This window comes from Kogia breviceps, chromosome 3, assembly GCF_026419965.1.
Source record: "Kogia breviceps isolate mKogBre1 chromosome 3, mKogBre1 haplotype 1, whole genome shotgun sequence".
Taxonomy (NCBI): Eukaryota; Metazoa; Chordata; class Mammalia; order Artiodactyla; family Physeteridae; genus Kogia; species Kogia breviceps.
The window spans coordinates 68,388,419-68,403,876 of NC_081312.1; the positions used below are offsets into that span (position 1 = coordinate 68,388,419).

Genomic DNA, 15,458 nt, shown 5'->3' on the forward strand with positions numbered 1-15,458 from the left:
AGGATATGATACAAGGAAGTGTCTAGCATGGAGAAAAGAAAAACAGCATAGGACATATGAAAGATACCAACAAGACCACAGCAATGATGAAGAAATCCAAACTGAACAAGAATAGTGAAAATTCTCTGCATAGAGTGAAAAGTCAATTTCTTTGATATTAATCTATAGTCTCTCCTCACAAAATCCCAATGTATATAGCATTTGTAGTGGTCACAAATGAAATTTGCTTAACCACATACAATTATCATCCTACTGCATAGGTTTGTTCTTCCTTCAACTCTTTTATATTAATGGAGTTCAGAGATTAAAAAAAAATTTATTTGGGTATTATTATAGCTACCTAAACAGGGTAGACTCCATTTACTATTTCAGTTAAGACTTGTATCAGAGTAGAAAAGCCACTGGAGTTCCTTTAAGGAACATGACTCAAGAATGAGCTCTGTCCTGGTGTGCTCTAACCAAGTAATTGCTTGCTTGTTAATGTTTATATCACAGATAGGTGTCCATGGGGCCATGACCTTATATCTGCATAAAGTAGACCTACATTTTTCTTAGTAGTACTATTTCTAGTTTTTAATGACAGAATTAGAAACTTGGTATTTTTGGAGTTTACAAAAAGCCCTATGAATACTAGGTCAAATTTGAGAACCTCTCTGTGTTTCATTATTAATGCATAATGAGGCAAATATTATTTGTCCTGAAAAATAACATACTATTATTACAAAGTTAACAAGATGATACATTTGGCAGCAATTACATTCAATTCATCCAAATACAAACCCTGAATTAAGATAAATTACCTTTTAAAGATTCTCACATAATGTGAACTTCTTCCTCAATAGGCAAAGATAGCACTTAATGATGTTTATGAATGGCACTATCTAGATCCCTTTACAAACACTTCTTTGTAAGAATGAAAAGGATTTCTAATATTTACCCAACAAAATAGGCTCCATCCTGCCACTTTTAACTGATAACTAATAATAACTAATACTAAGAATAAGAGTTCAAGGCTCATACAAAAAAAAAGGAAAGTAATCAAGCTTTACTAGTTTGACTACTGTTAGTACTTTTAAGATTTTGTTGAAATATAAGAGGATTTACATCTCCTAACTTAAAAAAAAGAACTTTTGTAGTTAATTTTTAATCAATAATAACATTTCATTTTACTAAACAATAATAAAAGCCAAGCTTTAAAAAACAGTATAAACTTAAGTGAACCCTTTGTCACTGGGCATTCTATCAACCATAAGTGTCTATCAATTGGCACTTTCACACATTTATACTATATATTGGACATTATTAATAACTGGGATCTTTTTAAAATTTTAAATTATCTTCTGAATTGAAGAAATTAAATTGTTTAATGTGTGTTTTATGATATTTCATTTACTTGAAAACTTGTTGTCAGGTTTGACATACAAGGTGGCTCTCAAAGAACTAATAATAATATCAATTCATTAGATAGTAATCAGTTTACTGTCAAAAAGTTATGATAAAGTGTTTACTACAACTAAAAAAATAGATCTCTTAACATTAAATTATCTTAGCTTACAGTTAATTATTTCACATATCTTGGTTTTCTAAGCTTAAATATATAAATGAACTTGGGAATTAAAATCTGTGTATTATTCATTGTGAAATACAAACAAAATCCTTGGGTAAAAACAACAAAATTTAAAAAGTGTAAATATACATCCTAAAAGGAAGTATCTAAAGTATTTATTAAAACATTAATTGTACACTTCAATAGGGTGAATTTTATATGTAAATTGATTCAATAAAGCTGTTTTAAAAAGTTACAAGTAGTAAGAGCTAAAATACACATCAATTTTTTCTAATTTAAAATTCAAATCAGCAAGCAACAAATTTTATACCAGAAAAAGCTGACAAAACATCTTACCTGTAAACAGTCTCTATGGAACCAAGCATTCTTACAACAAGGACTTCGTAATATGCTGTAAGTTGGAATAGGCTCAATAAATTCCAAGCAAATGGTGCATGGTAAGGAGTCTCTATAATTATTAGATGTAATTATCTGAACAGGTCGATGGTTCCAACAAAATGACCTAAAAACGTATATTATTTAAAAACATCTAATAAATCATACAGCACAACTAGACTAGCTTTACAATTCATATTTATAAGAGAAAATTCATTTGTCTCTCTCGTAATTAACCTACAACAGACTGGAACAACCACACTATAAATCAGTCTCATAATCTATAACTAAGGAGAGCTGTATTTTCAAAATGTGAACCTTTTGCTGATGAGATTTACTTCACAGAATTTCAGTAACTAATACTATGTTGAGAATCCTATGTAATACTGTTAGCAACAGAGTATACACACCATTGTACTCAACCTCGCACAAAATCAAAGGAAGGAACTTAAACTTAAAAATAATATATTAATAATATAACAAATAAAATGCAAATAATTACTTATTCTTAACCTACTAAATGTATTTCCATTTGTATTTTCTAAACTGCAATTTTCATAGATAACAATCCATTAAATAGGTCAAGAGCACAAAGACTAAATGAAATAGAACATTCATGATACCAAAAATCCAAAATTCATAAAATCTTGATATTTAGAGCTGAAGTCAAGAAGCAAATATATTTAGGGGCATCCCAGGGCATAATATTTATTTTTTGGACTCCACCAAATTTACATGCCTTCACTTTACTCAATGAGAAACACATATGTCCCTGTGAAAGAAAAGTAAACTATTAAATCTAAAGAATGACATAAAATCTAGAATTATGTAAGATGGAAATTTTCACTGAATATGAGTATATTAACAGTTCCATATTATATTCTAGAGCTGAAAGCTAGAGGTGAATATTAATCATTAAGTCCATTACAGATATTGCCATTCTCTAGACTTTGCAAATAGAAACGATCATAAAGGAAGGGGAGAGAAACTATATATATATGTATATGTACATACACCCACACACACATCTAAAGTATACATATAACCTCAATGCAGCTTTGAAAAGAAATCTGACAAAGGAATTATATAATTGGGAGATCCATATCCATTTTCCATTTTTCTTTTACATTTTCTTTCATATTCAACAGTTAATTAACTCACGCAAAATTGCCAGTGAACTGGAAAATACATTCTCTCTGAAGTCCGCATGGGAAATGGTAACTTCGTTTACATCGGGATGCGACACATCCAATTGAAGCACCAGTTTTCTTGCAAACACAGCATTTCTAAAAGAAAGTATGAAAATAGGAGTTATAACATGTACAAAACTTGAGTACTATAGGTAAGACTGAGGTATAAATGAATATTCTTTGTGGAGAGTCTGAAAATTATTTTCATCATACAACAGCTGTGAAGATAGTATATTAAAGAAATTTCCTGAAGAAAACTGTTCTACCCAGAAACAATCTAAAGGGACTAAAGATTCACTCCCATAACAATTTCTGGTAAAGGAAACACCTCTAAACCAAGAAGCTTCGTTTCCTTCCTATCTGCTAAAATATTTTAAACTGAAGGGTTTGTAAACATGATGGTTATATATGAAAGTATCATTCAAATTTCAATAGAAAACACATAGTTAGGAAATATTTATTAAGGACAACAGCAAAACAATACTAAAAACCAATCTGTAAAATATTAGCTAGGATCACTCTATCCTAACCAAATGAAAAAGTGTTTGATACCCACAGTAGGTTAAGTAGTGATTCCCTCAAAAGATATGTTCAAGTCCTAATTCCTGGTACCTTTGAATGTGACCTTATTTGGAAACAAGGTCTTTGTAGATACTTGATTTACAAGTATCTACAAAGCTATCTTTAGCTTACAAGTATCTTGAAAGCTAAAGATTTCAAGATGAGTTCATCTTGGATTTAGAATGGTCCCTCAATCAAAAGGCTGGTGTCCTTATAAGTAAAAGGAGAAGGAGATTTAAGACGCACACACAGGGGGAGGCCACATGAAGATGGAAGCAGAGATTGGAGTTATGCTGCCAGAAACCAAGGAATGCCAAAGGTTGCCAAGCAGGCATCAGAAGTTCGAAGAGAAGCATGGAACAGATTATCCCTCAGAGCTTCCAGAAAGAATCAATCCCTTTAACAGCTTGATTTGAACTTTCACTCTCCAGAATTGTGAGAGAATAAATTTCTGTTTCAAGCAACCCAGTTTGTGGTAATCTATTACAGTAGCCCTAGCAAACAAATACAATACCACTGCCACTAACTTAAATATAAAAGTGGTATATAAACAGAAAGACTATTAGATGAATCAATCATTAGTAAAATACAGAACAGTACCTAATATATCTTGGAACTCTTGAGATAACAATTATAATGGCCACTGACGGAGGGATTATACTGCTGACCAGTCAAACAACACCAGGTTGTATACTTTGCCAACCTGAGGCTCTCCCTGTAAACTGATGTATGGTACTGTAAGGTCACAAATAAAGACACCTCTTCAGTATCAATATATTCTCAAAGGTTCACAATATACTCAGAGAGGTTACAGATGTCTTAAGAAAACATTTCCAAACTGCAAGGGGACCTTTACAGGCCATGTTTCATGACAAGTTCACTATCACCAGAAGACTGAGAAATTTTGATACTAATACTCCCACATGGCCCTTAGATAAATGCCACTGTTAACCTTTTTCCCAAGGTTTTCCCTTGTGCCTTAGAACCTCTATTTTACCGTTAACTCCTCTGCATCTTCAACATCTTTAAAAATAATTGCTTCCATTTCTTTGTCTCAACTAAAATAAAGGTCTCTCTGCATGCTTCCCTTATAGAATCTCTTGAATGAAGCTACTTATTTTTCCAGCCTCCTTAATTTCCAGACTTGGCAAGGAGTGGGAGTGGGATATGGATAGAGGCAGGAAGGAGGACAAGCAGAACATTATTTTAGTTCTGTGTTGCAGACTGTAGGCCACTACTCTATCAGACTTAAAAAGATATGGTCCTTTGAACCTAATGACATCTACTGTCTGCCATCTAATAATTTCCTGGTCAGTTCTCCACCTCCAGACTTTGGCACCTTTCTCTGTATTTTAATTCTTGCTGTCATTCTAAATGACTTCTGCACTGATGGGACAACCTTTCCTTGACTTCCTCAACTGAAATGTATCAATGCACTTCATCACCACTCCAGTGTAATGAAGAATCCTCTCATCACCCAAAACTGCTCCACCAAGGAAATCATTAATTCCATTATTACATTCTCTGAACAGAAGCCCCTGTACTTCCAATCTTCTCATTCTCCTAACTCTCATTATTTTTACTCAGGCCACATGGAGACCTACAGTCTGTTCCTTGCACATAATACAGTAAGCTATCACACAGAAGATTCACAAATTATAACTGAATGAACAAGGAGTTAAGGTTTAGAATATCTATCTTGGAGAACAGAAGGCATGGAACACAAGAACACCATGTCACAGAAGAGCCATAAGAGATGTGGTGATCATAAATCATAAGTCTGTATAGTTGTATAATTTCCATGTCAATCTTTCATTCCAACCCAACAAATAAGAATGAAAAGTGAATAGTTGGGTTGCCTCAGGATTGAAGGTCTGAAGAACAGCTGAGTGGAAGTATGGTCATAATTCTGATGGTAAGAGTGGATGAAATGATAGGTAGGTCGGAAGAAGATGAGGAAGTAAAATCAGTATCATCACATATCTTATCCAGGGTTGGTTTAGCAAAATGTTCTTCTAAAATTTACTGTATTTGACAAAAATAAGCATTGGAACATAAAAAATATATCTTACAGATTTCTAGTAGAGAAAGTGATAGAATAGACTTCCTAGTATTGATAATATTTATGGTATTAGGTGTAATGAGTAAAATAATTTACTTACCAGTTTCGAAGCCCTAGTCACTTCTTTCCTGATATCTTCTATTAGAAAACCATAAACTCCTTCTTCTTCTTTACCCCTCTGCCAAATTCCACTTGACATCAACTATGAATATATTCTCAATTAGAAAATAAACTCTAAGAAACTAGTTTGGAATAAAAAATATATACCTATAATATTCCAATAAAAAGTGGGCATAAAACAACTCAAATTTTAAGTATCTCTTACCTACAATAGTTATTTTTCATGGTCAAAGTAAGAGGCTACTCACATTCTTTGATTTGGAAGACACTGTATATTAACAGTTCATGTAACCAAACTGGTTTCTAAAAAGTATTACAGAAAATAACAGAAAAAGAAAAGAAGAAAAATAACAAAAAAACACTTATAATCAAGCTTTAGGGGAAAAAAAAGTGGCAAATACTTAAAGGTGTATATGTAATAATAATGAATACTATGGAGATAATTAGCAGTGATATTTCAGGTTAACTTTAAATCTCACTGGATTCTGAATCATAAAAGGCATATTTATAGGGAATCTACTGAACTGTAGTTAATGCAAATGAATTTTGAAAAATCTGTTTTAACTTCAATTTAAATATGTTAAAGGAACATGAATCAAGAAAAAGCATGAGACTGTGAATAAGAAATCCTGACTTGGCAAACCAGGCTCTGTGTCCAACTTTCTGAAAGCCTAGGCAAGTAATTTAATGTTTCGATATTAAACACAAAAATAAAAACAAAAGACTAGGTTGTTTCCAAGTCTCTTTCAGCTCTAACATTCCATTACCATTTATAACATTAGTATACTTTCGTGTTCACAATGAAATAGAATCTTAAAAGTGTTGAGCCTAGGGTCAGTATGTTTCAGGATTACTATACTCATTAATAAAATAAGAAAGAATATAAGGGAAATTTTGATATGACCAACTTAAGCATATTAAATAACTCCAACATATTTCAGATTTGTGATCAGTTTTATTTTAATCAGTACAATATATCCTAAAAAAACACCCCAAAGTGTTATGTTACTTAAGAATTATGAAAAAATAACCCACTAATAAAATAGTTCTCCTAACTCTACAACATAAAAAGTAAAATACACTCTTTAGAAAAATGAAAAGGTTTTCTTTTGTGATGCAAACTCTAAAGCTCTAACTTACAAATACGTTTGGAATGTCAACTTCATGGTCCCTTAAATCTTGGTACAAAGTAGGTAGGTTCCTAGACCAGTCTACAAATTTTAGAGAACCACCAAGAATTTATGTTAGATGATTTCTCAAGGAAGTATCTAAAGAGTTTTAACATGGATGCTGTTGCGGGTATAAAAATATGTCCATAAATTTGTTGATACTCCTTCCTTAAAGTGGTGGGAACTAATTCCTTCCACTTAAGTGTGGGCTAGAATTAACAACTCACCTCTAACAGAATAAAGCAAAAGTAACAGTGGTATGCGACTGTAAAAACTAGGTCATATGGTTCCATCTTGGTGTATATCTATCCCTCTGTCTCTCTCTTTTATCACTTCCTCTGGGAGAAGGCAGATGTCATGCTGTGAGCAGCCCTATAGCCCAGGAAGTACAGAACTGAGACCTTCTGCCAAAAGTTAGGAGGAACTGAGGCCAAAAGCCACGTGAGTGAGCCACTGGAGATGGATACTCCAGACCAGTCAAACTTTCAGATGACTGAACTATGGCTGACATCTCAATTGCATCCTTATGAGAGACCCTGAGCCAGAACCACCCAGCTCAGCCAATACTAGATTCCCGTCCTTCAGAAACCATTTGAGAACAGAAATAGTCACAGATGTAGAAAACAAACTTATGGTTACCAAGGGGGAAGTGGGGGGGAGGAAGGGATAAATTCGGAGATTGGGACTGACACATACACATTACTATATATAAAATAGATAATAAGAACCTACCACATAGCACAGAGAACTCTACTCAATACTCTATAATGACCTATATGGGAAAAGAATCTAAAAAAGAGTGAATATATGCATATGTATAACTCATTCACTTTGCTGTACAGCAGAAACTAACATAACATTGTAAATCAACTATACTCCAATAAAAATTAATTTTAAAAAAGAAACCATTTGAGATAATACATGTTGCTTAAGCTGCTAAATTTCAGGATAATTAGTTAGGCAGCAATATATAACTAATACAAGTGCCAAGAAATGCTGCATGTACTCATGCAACCTTAGCATGCTAAGGCAGTGATGGTGCCACTAATACCTTAAGGCAGATTCAGTGAGGTGAGATGTTGGTGGAGGGAATGCGGAACAAATGAGAGACTAATTCTCAATATGACATCATTTTTTCTTTCTTCTGAGTGACACATAAATTAACCTATTTCCTTTTACACAAATATTTATTACCTTTAGTCAGAACTTTTCTTTCCAGGTTCTCTGTGAAATAAAATACTTTTCTTTTACTTCTTAAGCCTTCAAACAAGTCTTTTCTGAGATTTATCACTAACAACAATGAAAACAAAGTAGTAAAATGAACAACTCCCTTAGAGACCTAACCATTTTCTCCTTTCTTCCACTGAGGCCCTAAAGGGTTAGACAAAAATAAGCAGGTAATGATGACAGGTATTTCTACGTACCAAGTAATTTCAGAATCTTAGAATTTCATAAATGAAAAATCTTATTTTTACATATAAGCAAAAGGAGATCCAGAAAAGTTAAATGACTTATCCATTTCTCAGAAATCAGCCATCAGGATCGAATTCTCTTCTTTAGAAGAATATCAGATTGCTAGGATTTAATTAAAAATTATACTCACCAAACAATAGTAATGTACAGTGAGATTCCATTTCTCATTAGTTTTCTTTTCTCCATATTTAATAGGACAGTCATCATTTTTTCGACAGAAAACACAAGCTAACAGTGAAAAAAGTAATAGATATAAAAAAATTTTGAACAAAACCCAAAAAAACCCCTATGGAATTGGTGCTTCTCTCAATTGATGTGTTCAATTCTTTTTGAGAGAGCAAATCACTTTATATTGTTATCAGTAAATTAAAACTTCCAATACGTACTTCTAAAACAATAATGTGACTTTACATTTTTTTCATTAATCTTTAATGATGAATCCCAGCGTGTTGTTAAAATGGCAACTCATTGAAAACAACAGTTTAGGAAACTCTGAAACTCCATCTCTCTAAAGCAATAAAACCTGCCAAATGCTGGCTGTGCATTTGGTTATGCTGCCAAAACCATCAGAATAAACTTTTCAGAAAATCTGAAATCTGATTTAAAAACTTAAAATAATCTGAAGAATGCTTAATAAAGAAACAAGCTGCCAAAATTTGATGAGAGATTTGTGGCATTTTAACTTACCTGCCAACCATCCCCCACTCTCCAGCTGGGCAAAGGCCTTAGGCCCATGTTCAATGTGTATTGATTGTTCCTTAGGCCCATGTTCCTGGTGTGGATTGTCTAAGAGGAGGTAATATGGACCTTGTCAAAGAAATGTGATTGTGTGTTCTGACCTGTATGGTGGCTCCCCAAGGGACCGGCTCAGATGCCTGCCCTTGTTTCACCTGCCTCAGAACTTTCTCAGGGCTGGAGTCTGACTGTCAAAAACATTTAAGACAAATATACTAGAGGCAGCAGCTTGAAGCAAAGGATAACAGACAGGGTAAGCAGGTCACAGACCAAAAAGGCTAGGAAAGAAGAGTCTGGAAAAGGAATACATGGGAAAATAAGGGCTCTGAAAAGCTCCCAAATATACCAGGGAATCTAGAAGGACACCACATGCCCAGGACTGGATGCATGCTCAGAAATGACCCTAGAAACTCCAAGCTTTCACCTCTGGCTGATCTTTAGGCTTGTAGACTCATATAACAAGCCTATATGAAAAAGGAAAGATCCCAAATCAATGACTTTATTTTAACCTTAAAGAACCAGAAAAAGAACAAACTAAACCCAAAACTAGCAGAAGAAAGGAAATAATAGAGATTAGAACAGAGATAAATGACATAGAGAATAGGAAAACAATAGAATAAATATAAACAAAGTTGGTTCTTTGAAAAGGTCAACAAAACTGGCAAACCTTTAGTTAGACAAAGAGAAGACTCAAAATTTATAACAAAGCTACAGAAATCAAAAGTGTGGTAATGACATACAGCTAGACATATAGATCAATGGAAAAGAATCCAGAATGACCATACATCTATGGTCAATTAATTTTGAACAAGTATTCCAAGATCATTCCATGGGGAAAGAATAGTCTCTTTAACAAATGGGGCTGGGACAATTGGATAGCCACATGCAAGATAATAAATTAAATCCCTAACTCATACCTTATATAAAAATTAATTCAAAATAGATCAAAGACTTAAACATAAGAGCCGAAACTATAAAACTCTTTCTTAGAAGAAAATGCAGGGGTAAATCTTCAAAATCCTGGTTTGGGAATGGTTTTTCAGATAACACATGACACCAAAAGCAAAAGTAATAATAGATAAATTGGACTTCATCAAAGTTTAAAATTTTTGTGCATCAAAGAACACTATCAACAAAGTGAAAAGATAATCTACAGAATGGTTAAATATACTTGGAAATCATATACCTTTTAAGGGTCTAGTGTCCAGAATATATAAGTATTACAACCCAACAATAAACATACAACTCTATTTTAAAATGGAACAAAGGATCTGAATAAACATTTCTCCAAAGAAGATATAAAATAGCCAATAAGCACATTAAAAGATGCTTAATATCATCAGTCATCAGGGAAATGCAAATCCCACAATGAGATACCACTTCACACCCACTAAGATGGCTACAATAAAAATGTCAGATAATAACAAATGCTGGCAAGGAGCTGGTGAAATCAGAACCTTCATATACTGCTAGCTGAAATGTAAAATGGTACAGCCACTTTGGAAAACAGTCAGCAGCTCCTCAAAAAGTTAAACACAGTTACCATGTGATATAACAATTCCATTCCTAAGTAAATATAATACCAAAGAATTAAAAACAGATGTTCAAATACTTGTACACTAATGTTCACAGTAGCACTGTTCACAATAGCCAAAAAGGAAAACAAATCAAATTTCCATCAATGGATGGATAAATGGGTAAACAAAATATACCATATCCATACGATGGAGTATCTTTCAGCTATAAAAAGCAAAGAAATACTGATACATGCTACAACATGGATAAGCCTAGAAACATTATGCTAAATCAAAGAATACAAGCACAAAAGGTCACATATTATATAATTCCATTTATACAATAGATTACATTATCCAAAATAGGTAAATCCACAGAGACAGACAAAAAGCAGGCTGGTAGTCTCCACGGGTTGAGGACAGGGGAAATGAGAAGTGACTGCCTAATGGATAGAGTTTTCTTTTGGGGCGATGATAATGTTTTAGAACTAGATAGTGGTAATGGTTGCACAACACTGTGAATGTATGAAGTGCCATCAAATCATACCCTTCAAAATAGTTAAGATGATGAATTCTATTGATATGTTATATGTATTTTACCACAATAATTAAAAAAAATTTTTAATGGCAAATTGTAGAGTCAGGGAGATCTGAGTTAAGACTCAGCTCCACACTCTTGCTGTGTAACCTCGAACAAGTCACAAAAACACGTCATCGTTCCAGTTCCTCATCTTAAAAATAAGGACAACAATAGCACCCACCTCAAACTATGCCTTAATGAGGACTAAATGAGAGTATACAGCAATATAATTAAAAGAGTATGGCACACAGATAGAACTGAATGTTAGTACTATAATTACCAATCCTTTCTATCTTATGATATTTACCTGTTCAGCAAATTTCTAATACCATACTAATAAAACAATAAGAAAATCACTAGCTGCAAAGACTCTGAGCATCTAAAGGCGGCAAACCAATACAAGATGAAATGAACGTGAATCTAAATGACTGCATGGAGCAGAAACTCATCTGTCCAATCTCCCCTAACCAATCCACGTTGAACTGTAACATGACCAAGTAATAAACGTTTACTGTATTAACCATTAAAACTTCAGGGTTTACCTATTACAGCAGCTAATCATATTTACCTTAACTAATACATATAATCAAGAATGGATGTTATGTGTTGAAAATATACTGTATCTGTTAATAGGCTACTGAGAAAATAGATTGCATGGGCTTCCCTGGTGGCACAGTGGTTGAGAATCTGCCTGCTAATGCAGGGGACACGGGTTCGAGCCCTGGTCGGGGAGGATCCCACATGCCGCGGAGCAACCAGGCCTGTGAGCCACAACTACTGAGCCTGCACGTCTGGAGCCTGTGCTCTGCAACAAGAGAGGCCACGACAGTGAGACGCCCATGCACCGCGATGAAGAGTGGCCCCCACTTGCCACAACTAAAGAAAGCCCTCGCACAGAAATGAAGACCCAACACAGCAAAAATAAATAAATAAATAAATAAATAAACTCCTACCCCCAACATCTTTAAAAAAAAAAAAAGAAAGAAAACAGATTGCAGGACTGGAAAGAAGCAGCATGAGCTAATACTTAATATTGTGAAACATCCCCCCTATATGTGTCCTCCGTCACTCCAGCTTAATAAGCAATAACTGAAAGGCCCTTCCCTCAATCTTTTAAAAGGTTTCAGCTCCCCTTCCTCCCCCATACAGAGTACCTGACCACATTAATTGCAGCAAATTGCCATTTGTTTATTGGACATCTTACACCAGCAGCTCCCACCTTAACTTCTTCATCCCCAGTGCCTATACTTCCAGCTGTAAATGTGCATGCAGCTATCAAGAGGAAGAGGAATACAAGGAATTAGCTGAGATTACATAAGAGGAGTCCTTAAGGTGAATGCTGGATGGAGCTGCATCTGCTATATGCTGTGGACCTGTGCTTTCCATCTGTTCTCCTCCTCCCTTTGCCCAGTACCAAGACCCTTGGACACAGAACAGACTAGGTTTCAGGCATGCATTTTTATAAGTAGGTTACCTTTCTTTTATTTGTACTTTGCTGTTGTTTAATTTTAACGTTTAAAATTCAGTAAAATTGTTCTGACTTCATTATATTTATCAAGACCATCTTCTACTATACTCCAGCAAATGATACTGGTTATGTTACAATAATAAAATGAACACATTCATGTAAGTAAAAAACTAAGTCAATCTTAAGAAAAATATTAAGTAAATAACAGTAATAGGTAATATTTCCATTTGGCAAATATGTGAAGGTAGTCCGTGAATTACTAAGTTTCAGAACTATTAGCACAGTTGATAGAAGTCTGTAGGTAAAAGCAGGAGAGCAAAGTAGAGGAGGTTTAAGAGCACAAATTTTCATATCCAACATGATATGGAGTTAACAGATACTCTATAAGTGAGAGTCAAGATACAGAGTTTTAAGTGTAATACTTTGAGAAGGAATCAAAAAATAAATTTTATAAAGGGTAGATCAGGGAGAAGTAGTGGTAAAGGAGTATAAAGTAACAATTTAAAATTTTCCCCTTCCATAGTAGCTAATCAATATGTACTGTTTATAACTAATAAATGAAAACAACTAAAAGCAAACGTCTACATCTGTTTGAGAAGACTGTTTTGAGCGCTAATAGGCAAGTTTTCCTTTTCATGTTAAACTTTCATACGTTGTTTAAATTGTTCTCATCTGCATTTTATCTTTTGTAAGAAGAAAAATCACACAAAAAGGTAAAAAAATCATATTTATTAAATAAGTAATACTGTTTTATTCAGATACAAACCATACTTGATAAATACACATAGAGAATACAAATAATATTTAGCAAATTATCTTCTAGCAGATTTTTGTTGAAATGAATACACACAACATTATATTTTAGTATACAGAAACATGAACTAAGAATATCAGGAAATTCATTCCTATTGTTTGAGTACCAGTCTAAAAAGATTTATTGTAATAAAAAAGCAAAAGTAAAATATCTTAACATTTTAAATTAAATTTGAAAATATTTTAAGTATGGTTACTTACTGGGATTCTGTGAGCCTCCAGGTTTACTTTCATTCATTTTACTAGGAAAAATATGAGAATATACAATCAGCCATTTTAATTTTAAAATTCTCAAATTATCCATTTTAATTAGATTTAGGCAGTGTATGATTACAAATACATTGCATCATTTCTTACTCTAGTACTTAATTTCCTCACCTTTCCAAATCTAAGACCAGTAATTCTCAACAAGGGTGGTAAATTCTGGGGACAGTGTTGAAATTGGAGGGAATGTTTTTTAGTTATCAAAAAGATTAAGATGACTACTGGCATTTAGTGGAAAGGAGCCAGGACTGCAAGACATACCAGGAACAAAGAGACCTACACTTTCTACTTTCTAGCAGTTTCACAAATCTATTGCAGAAAATTCCATAAACACACGATAACAGTCCTTCACCTAGGGTAAACATAAACATTTTAACTTATAAATAATATTTAGTTAGTATCCCAACAACACAGATTTATATTTGAGATCCAATCTCTCCAGCTTCTAATTTCTTACCCCTCTACCCTGTGCAGATGAATTGCAACTACTGCTTACTTTTAAGTTTACTGTAATTCAGAATAATGATTGAGGTCCAAAATATAGGTAACTTACATGGTTATAGACTAACTTTGCTTTATAAGAAAATCACAATTTCTATGTGGCTCTGTCTTCTCCTCCTATTTCCCTTCAAACTATCAATACAAGGACCTAAGGCATCTCTCTTGGTTGGACAGTGCAATGAAGTTCTGTCTAGATCTTTATAATATATGTATAGACAACTATGCTACTTAAAAAAGGTACCTGAAGTTTCTTACTTACTAGCCTCAGAACTCTGTACTACACAAGTGCTTTCTCATCTTTACAACAGAAGAGAACAAAAGTGAACATCAATCTCGCACATCACAAAAAAAGTAGCATAGGAATATATAGAGTACCATGCTGAAAAGCCTCCAAATATCACTGGCTACAGGATGATCATACGAAAGCTCTCCAGTGCTATCAAAACATGACGGGAAAGGTTTTTCCTATTTTTACCAATCTAATAAGTATTCTATATAGTTTTTCAAAGTGTATTAATATACAGTATTCCACATAGACCAATGGAACAAAAATAAAGAGCCTAGAAACAGACCCAGACTTTTCCAGTCACTTGATTTTTAACAAAGGTACCAAAGCAATTCAGTGAGAAAAAGAAAAGTCTTTTCAACAAATGGTGCTGGAAAAAATGGATCTCCACATGGAAAACAAATGAACCTTGAGATTCACACTTTACACCATAAATAAAAATTAATTTCAAGTGGATCACAGACCTTACTGTAAAAGCTAAAACTATAAAAGTTTTAAAAGAAAAAGTAATGCATTATACTTCATCAAAACTAAAAGCTTCCACTCATCAAAAGATACCATTAAGAAAGTGAATTATGTATGCCACACACTGGGAGAAAATATTTGTAAAAGATGTATTGACTTATACCCAGAATACATAAAGAACTCCTACAATAATATAAAGCAAACATTTAAAGAAATGGGTAAAAGACATGAACAGACACTTCATGAAGGAAGATATACAATGGCCAATAAACAAATGAAAATATGCTCAACATCACTAGTAATTAGGATGATAAA

At 33.6% G+C, this 15,458-nt stretch overlaps 1 protein-coding gene across 16 annotated transcripts in view; it reads right to left on the reverse strand.

Moving 5' to 3' along the window:
• The window catches only part of G2E3 (G2/M-phase specific E3 ubiquitin protein ligase), a 60,061-nt gene that overhangs the window by 27,073 nt on the left and 17,530 nt on the right, over positions 1-15,458 (reverse strand). For 7 of the 16 annotated variants that reach the window (XM_059057217.2, XM_067028629.1, XM_067028620.1 and 4 more), the window contains 5 exons: positions 13,829-13,869; positions 8,648-8,745; positions 5,856-5,957; positions 3,104-3,228; positions 1,904-2,069 (listed from right to left, as the gene is read on the reverse strand). In XM_059057217.2, the coding sequence (XP_058913200.1) occupies positions 1,904-2,069; positions 3,104-3,228; positions 5,856-5,957; positions 8,648-8,745; positions 13,829-13,869 (532 nt within the window). Of the gene's footprint in view, positions 1-1,903; positions 2,070-3,103; positions 3,229-5,855; positions 5,958-7,776; positions 7,834-8,468; positions 8,620-8,647; positions 8,746-13,828; positions 13,870-15,458 lie in introns of all 16 variants that reach the window. The other 9 variants (XM_067028624.1, XM_059057219.2, XM_067028631.1 and 6 more) reach the window with 4 other exon arrangements.